At 39.7% G+C, this 7500-nt stretch overlaps 1 protein-coding gene across 1 annotated transcript in view; it reads right to left on the reverse strand.

Moving 5' to 3' along the window:
• Nucleotides 1–5725: 5725 nt before the first annotated feature.
• The window catches only part of LOC137972466 (RNA exonuclease 1 homolog), a 41096-nt gene continuing 39321 nt past the window's right edge, over nucleotides 5726–7500 (reverse strand). The window contains exon 13 of the mRNA XM_068819216.1: nucleotides 5726–6435. Coding sequence (XP_068675317.1) covers nucleotides 6320–6435 — 116 coding nt within the window. The 3' untranslated portion in view covers nucleotides 5726–6319. The remainder of the gene's footprint in view (nucleotides 6436–7500) is intronic.

A 7500-nucleotide genomic window follows, 5' to 3' on the forward strand; every position in this document is an offset into this window, starting at 1 on the left:
GTCTGCGCTACTTCATTCACCTATGAAATCCTGAAGAATATGGATGAAAAGCGCATGTCAGTTGTGGTACTTGACATGACTAATGCGTTAGATAGCATACGACATGATATACTTCCATCAAAGCTCTGTAGAATTGGAATATCTTCATCTGCGCTTGTCTGGTTCAGCAGTTACCTATCAAGCCGTAAGCATGTAGTGAGGATTGCAAATGTTGCCTCAGAGCAATTGGAGCTAAGCTATGGCGTCCCCCAGGGCTCCATCTTGGGTCCAGTACTATTCACCTTATACGTCAACGAGCTGATGATACTAAGCTAGAGCTTCTTGCCCTGCCACCAAGCCAAATTATTGATTGTAATTTATTTGGTAATTTATTCATGACTATTTTTTACATTGTGGCTGAAAAGCCCCTATGGGGGAGCTTCAATAAATGTATAAATGTATAAATAAACTTACCATACACTTCTAAACTAACAGAATGTTCAGCTTCTGATCAGGTGTTTGCACACGTCTTCCAATAGACTCTATACTGATCTGCAGTCAGCGTACGTGAAAAATCACAGCACTGCACTGCACTGAAACGGCTCCTTTGAGAGTAAAGAACTATACTTTGATGAACATCAATAAAGGTCATGTGACTCTACTAGTTCTCCTCGATCCGAGTTCAGCCTTTGATAATGCGGACCACGGTGGTCTGCTAAAGTCTTCAATGGCCGTTTTTATACTAGAGACGCATAATTCGTCTGGGACGAACTTGGGCAAACATTTTTTCTGCGTCTGTTAAATTCGTCTAGTATAAAGACGGCCACAAGACGCATTATGCGTCTGGACGAAGAATTTATTTTAGTGCGTCTTCGAAGACGCACTACACTGGAAAGTTCGTCCAGACGCATTATGCGTCTAGTGCCCGTCTTTATACTGGCCGAAATTAACAGACGCAGAAAAAATGTTTGCCCAAGTTCGTCCAAGACGAATTATGTGTCTCATATAGTTCGTCCCGTCTTTACACTAGACGGATAACATGAGAGACGCATAATTCGTCTGGACGGATTATGCGTCTCTAGTATAAAAACGGCCAATCTCGATTTGGGGTTTCTGCGAATGTTTTTCGCGTCGTACTTATCAATAGGGAGCTTAAGCACGCGCGTTTTTGAGACGCAGACGGCAACCGAAGTGAGTTGTTTTCCCCTTTAACTTGCTTTCATACAACCGCATTTACATTGCTAATCCATTAAAGATGATTAGTATATCTGGGAGACACCACTGTCCTGGCACGCGAAACGTTAGGGACTTTAAGCAAGGACGCGGACGACGGCTACGAGAACGCCACAAATTTGCATATTCAGTAGGCAAAAACAATAGCTTTGCACGTTCTGCACGTGCGTTTTACATTTTGATACATTTCTTTGCCGTTCTTGGCTTGACTACGACGTGAAATGATCAAATTTGAGGTCATGTGGAGGACGAGAACACATGACGACGAATGTTCAATTTTCTCTCTGAATATCCACACCGTTCTCATCAATTTTATTCTTGGATTGTGCATTCACACTTCCCAAGCCGAACGACATGGAATAATCGCAGAATTAGTACGGTAACGGGAAATAATATTTTTTGGCAACGTTCTAGTAGCCGACGTCGTCCTCCTTGCTTATATTAAGATCCCTGTTGTCTTCCCGTTGCCGACCGCGTCTCAAAAACGCGCGTGCTCAAGCTCCCTAACAGGAAGCAACGCATTACAATCAATGGGAATCTCTCTGAGAGCTTCCCCTTGCAGTACGGTGTTCCACAGGGTTTCTGTTTGGGCCCTATTTTGTTTGTTATGTACGCTTTAAAGCTTTTTGAGATCATCAGTTGTCAATTGCCTGATGTTCATTGTTACGCAGACGATACACAGCTGTACTTATCGTTTAAACCAGATTCACATGCAAATCATGTTAAGGCAGTTACTCCAATGCAGTGGTGTCTAAAGAGATGTTTTTTTCACCTAGAAAAATTTGATCTGTTCGGATATCTTAGCTGAAAATTGAAAAAGAGTTCAAAATTTTAGGGAATGATATCTTCATTTCAGAAATTGCTAGCTGAACGTTACCTTTTAAGAACTTCCAACCGAACCATTTGCTCAGGTGGCCAAACTACTTTTCCCAGGTTGCGAATCTTTTAAGTGATGCTTTAGTAAATAACTCTGTCGCTGTCTGGCAACGTAGAACCGAAATTCTTAGAACAGTTTGACTCTCCCGAACACACATTTCACTGAAGATTATCGTTGGGTGCCTCTGAACAACACTGAAACTGAAATATTCGATACTTTCAGAAATATGTCCGCTACTTTCCAAAACTATCGGAAAACCCTGTCTGGGACTGCTGAATTTCATGTTCTTATCTTTTGGAAAATTCTAGGACTTTTTGCAAATAATACTGTTTACTGACGAAATTGACAAACATATTTAAGTAGTTGGATTGATTCAAAAAGAAAAAAATCTTTTATTTTAATCGGATCAGTTCGTGACGACTGGTGATAATTTAAACAAGAATGTAATGTCATTAACTTTTGAAAGTCGAACACAATATGCTCTCAATATTTACAGAAAGAGAATTGGAGCAAAGGTACATATTTTTTAATTCAAAAAGCACGAAAATTGCACACACTTGTATTGCTGTGTGGCAACTGTTTCCACTCAGCCTACTAAACCGTCTGGAAAAATTGCGAGTCATTGGTCGTGGATGTAGAAGGTGTGAATCTTTTCGTGATATACCAAGTCTCTACATTAACAAAAGTATCGCGAAAAATGCTCTTTCAGTATTTCTATTTATTTCTTTGTTTATAAGTTTGTTGGGTAAATTTTAACTTTCAAGACGTGAACAATGGGGGAAAACATGAAATAACTCTCCCCTCTTAAATATAATTTTTTCCGTTTCGTGCTGCACTGAACATCACAAGCTTTTAAACAATAAATAGACGGAATATGAGCGACAGATCTCTATCGCATTTACAAATTCGAGGCGAAGCCCAGAGTTAGTTAAGGTAATACAGATCTTCCAGGAATTTTTTTTGTAATACTCGATATTTTATTGACGAAAACTCAAGGAAAAGTTGATATAGATGAAGTGAAATCTGTATCTGATTTACAGATATCGATAAACAAATGAAATGATATATGAAATGAATCATATATTGAACTGCGGATATCAAATCAAGTGAAGCTATGATCCTCGCAGTTTTAGCAATTGCGAAGAGAAGCCTGAAAATTTCAGGACTTCAACGGGGTTTGAGCCCGTGACCTCGCGATGCCAGTGCGACGCTGTAACCAACTGAGCAATAAAGCCACTGAACCTGGGAGCTGGTCATTTGTTGCTTCTAATGTTCGCGTGATAAATGAATCAACGAATGAAATTATATATGAAATGAATCAAATACTGAGCTGCGGATATGAAATCAAGTGAAGCTATGATCCTCGCAACTATGAACGCAATTTTAGCAGTTGCGTAGAGAAGCCTGAAAAATTCAGGAGTTCAACGGGGCTTGAACCCGTGTCCCCGCGATGCCAGTGCGACGCTCTAACCAACTGGGCTATGAAGCCGCTGATCCTGGGAGCTGGATGAATATATATAGTGCCGAGGACTGTTTAGGATGACATTGACTGACGCCCGTTTCGACAACCTATGCTGAAGTCATCTTCAGAGTCAAGCGACTTGTGTAACGTCAGTATGGTACAAACACTCTGGTCGTTTTTGTGATTGGTCACATCATATTTAATTGCTTCCTCTTTCATTTCAATGAATTTGTAGCAAATGATTTAGGCCGCCTGGAAAGTGCCATTTCCTTTTAAATTGGTTGTAACAGCTTCGTGGAAAGCCCAACGTCCTTTATCGTTCACTAAGTTCATACATGACTCAGCATGTATCAGCTCCATTAAAGGGGCCCGGCACTGTCGTGCGCAGTATTTTTCACACGCAGAGATTTTAACAGAAGTTACGTTTTTTGGCTTTTTCTGTTAAGTCTAGACTAAATGCGGCTTTAGATACGCACAAATATATATATTTATCTATTATCGATTATTTGGAGTCCGAGAAATAATAGCGAACACAAATATGATGCCATGTTGTTCACTGACAGCTGAATTCAGTAAAGTGTGACCGGCAACACTGTTGCCGGTTCAAGCACTCACACAGAAATATATTTTTTCTCTGCGTTATAGTACTAAACATATCAGATTAACATGCCATTTCAAAGCTGAAAGAGAGCGCATTAAATTTCAAGTGACGACTTTAAAGTCGAAAGACGGTAAAGCAGAGAAAAACTTCACACGTGTTTTACTCACCGCTTGCAGTTTTATAATTTGTGCAACAAATAAACACAACTAGCGCACTTCCGTTCATCTAAATGCAGGTTTTAATTCTTTCAGAGCGAAGATACTGAAGGTCTATCAACAAGCGATGATGTGGTGGTCTCTGACGTTTAACAAATGAGCCACGAAGACGGACTTCTTTGCTGATAGCGAAACGACTGACACTATTACACCATACGTTGAATTTCTTAAGAATTCACGCCTTACAAAGTTTCTCATCATTGTAGATGCTGCATTGGTACTTTGACTGCTCTTCTTTGCTATCTTGAGGCGATTGAATCACTATTTGTGCGCTGAGTGTTTAAGATTCTGCATGCAACAGTGGTCAACCATATTGTCTGCACCTCTCCAAACCTGAAAAGTTCAGGCTGAATTTTTCAAGTTTCGATTCCAAAACCTGGCGCATGCGCGTCCGTGACAATGCCCTCTAAATATAGCCAACTGGTTCTTACCATTTCGTACATGAGTTTATTAATACCAATGCAATACATTGCATGCTTACCCCCGCAATTGACAAATCTCTTTCATCAAACGAAAGCACGCTTTTAGGAAGGAAGAGTTTCCTGCTTGAGAATTTAAAGTTTTTCAATGATAAACCTGTGCAGCTTAACCAATGAAGACCATTTTAACCTTCACTCTTGGGTATACGGTGGACAGGATGTTATTTCATCTTTGAACATGGAAACAACTCATCCATTTCCACCCATTGAAATCTCGCACAACTGTATTTTTCGGCTCTAACCTAACAAATTATTGTGTGACAAATATAAATGGAACAAAAAATGATCTTGAACATTTGCTATTAAGCAAAGTAACAATGACAGTTCAGTTAACGGTGCCTTTTTTCTCTTTGTAACTCTCTAAATATTTCATCAAAACAGGTGATGGAAAGTTTTAAAACTTAAATAAACGCAACGCTTTACCCTTCTGGGTCGAGTTTTTCGACGTAAGGATCGTGCTAAACCAGGTCGAATTCCATGAAAAGATATTGATTTCTCAATTGACATGAAATAGCACTAACCACTCTTCAATTGCAACTAAACTTGACTATTTTCCGTTCCAAAAAGATCATAGTTTATCATCAAAATTTCGCTTGTTAGGTCTCGCACAAGTTTCGCAAAATTAACAAACAAGCACATGACATTTGGACCAAGGTGGCTCTTGACGTAATTTCATTTGACGTCACTTGTTTCGTTGAAAACAAAAAATGCAAAACAGTTTTGGACGTAAAATGAGTTATCGACCCATGCCTCTCACGAGCTCGGTCGTGAGTCAGCTGACCGCCTGTTTTGCTAACTTCATAAACATGTACAATGTGCAACACAAAAAGTGAAATGTCGAGGCGAAAATGGTATAATATCCTTCACAAAGAAATTTATCTTGGCACCAAATGTATTTGATTTCAGTTGCACTTTTAAACAAATGGGCACGAATGACCCCGAAGCTTGGTTTTCACAAAGAAGACTGTTACCAAACGGTCTGAAAATCAACATGTACAGTACAACACCAAAGTGTACTTCGGAAACTCTTAATTACACTGGCACTCAGTTTTGTGATACTAAAAGGTGTAAAAACGAGTCTAAACTTAAGCCTCATCTGGTTGATGTAAAGAATTGTGAGATCCCCTCTTACTTAACCCTTAACATCAAAGATTACTGGAGGTCCCAAGTTGATCCCATGAAAACAGAAAGGATGCAAATTCCTTTCTCGCGGCCAATGCAAAACTGCTCACTAACCGTAGTGACCGGGACGGACAATAGTAAGCGCAACATTAACAGGATGAGAAGTTATGTCTGCCATTTGCGACATAAGACGAGAGATGTCTATAGTTCATAAATAGGTCTGTGCAAGATTGGTTTCTCCAAGTAAGCGAAATGACCACCTCTATGTCGAGTTGCTTTAGCTGGTTCTAGTTGAATCAGAGTGAAATAATCCTTTACGGAGGGTTGGTTTAACTTTCTACAACACAAGTACTAGCCAAGAGATAAGCGCGGTGATTTGTGCCTTGTTTTTTTCATGTCTTCCTTCACTTTCCATCTCATGAGTTCCAAACATGCTCTGGCATCCTCAAAACTATCATGACCATCAACTGAAATGTGATAACAGAACGGAATTTGTCAGCAATTCAAGTTAACTGTTTCATTCCCAAGATCGAAATGTTCATTCTCTTAACTAGTACCAAAAATTTCTTTGAACCTTTCGTTCATAGATTCCTTTTTGGGTAAACATGAGAATTTGTTGCTACATCAAGATCACACCTCTTCAGCTGATAATAATCTTCCTTCTCAATACCTGTCTGACTGACATTTTCTAGAAATTGTGAGGAGAATTTACGCGCTGATCAGTCCTGGTCAAAGGGTTAAGTACCAAGGTGCACCCTTCGACAAACATTGACTTACTGGACAACATGAAAGTCACTGGCTTCTGCTAACACAAAATCCATTCCTTCAAACTGCATTTTTATCACCCTCTTTAGAATCATAATTATTTTATTGGTGTTAAAAAGAAAGAGGTTTGCTGTTGACGTTGGTAGAACTAACGAACAATCGGAGGTTCATTGGTTCGACAACTGCCATCGCCACTGCCATGACGTTTCACGTGACTTCAAGAAAACTCAGCGCCACATTTCATCAAGAAGAAACGTGTGGCGCATTCAAATTGCGAAACAGGAGGAGACTCATCAAATTCCCATGATTAAGTATGAATGTCCATCAAGTGTAGTCCTGAGAAGGCCTACAGGGAGCTTACGAATCGATGACGTTAGCATGACGGCGCCTTCCTGCAAACATTTGAATTTACAATATTTGCAGCAAAGACGACGATGTTCATGCGCGTGCGGTTAATTTTCCCGCCCATTCTGAAGTTTGATGTTATCTTTTCACAAGGCAAGTTGTTCAATCCAAACAAAATGCATAACGTCACAGAAACGAATGCTCGCTTAGTAGAACGAAGAATGATTTGCACTTTTATACCATGTTGACAAGTAAAAAACCAAGAGTTTCCATACTAGAGCTATGAAAGGTTCGATTTGGATAAGAAAACAAACGACGAATGCAAGGCTGATTTCGTTTCTACAGGGTGGAATTTACGACCACTTACAACGGTTTAGTTGTAACTTCGATATCTGTTATTATGCTTGCATCTCAAGCGCTAC

The sequence above is a fragment of the Montipora foliosa genome, chromosome 10 (genome assembly GCF_036669935.1).
Source record: "Montipora foliosa isolate CH-2021 chromosome 10, ASM3666993v2, whole genome shotgun sequence".
Taxonomy (NCBI): Eukaryota; Metazoa; Cnidaria; class Anthozoa; order Scleractinia; family Acroporidae; genus Montipora; species Montipora foliosa.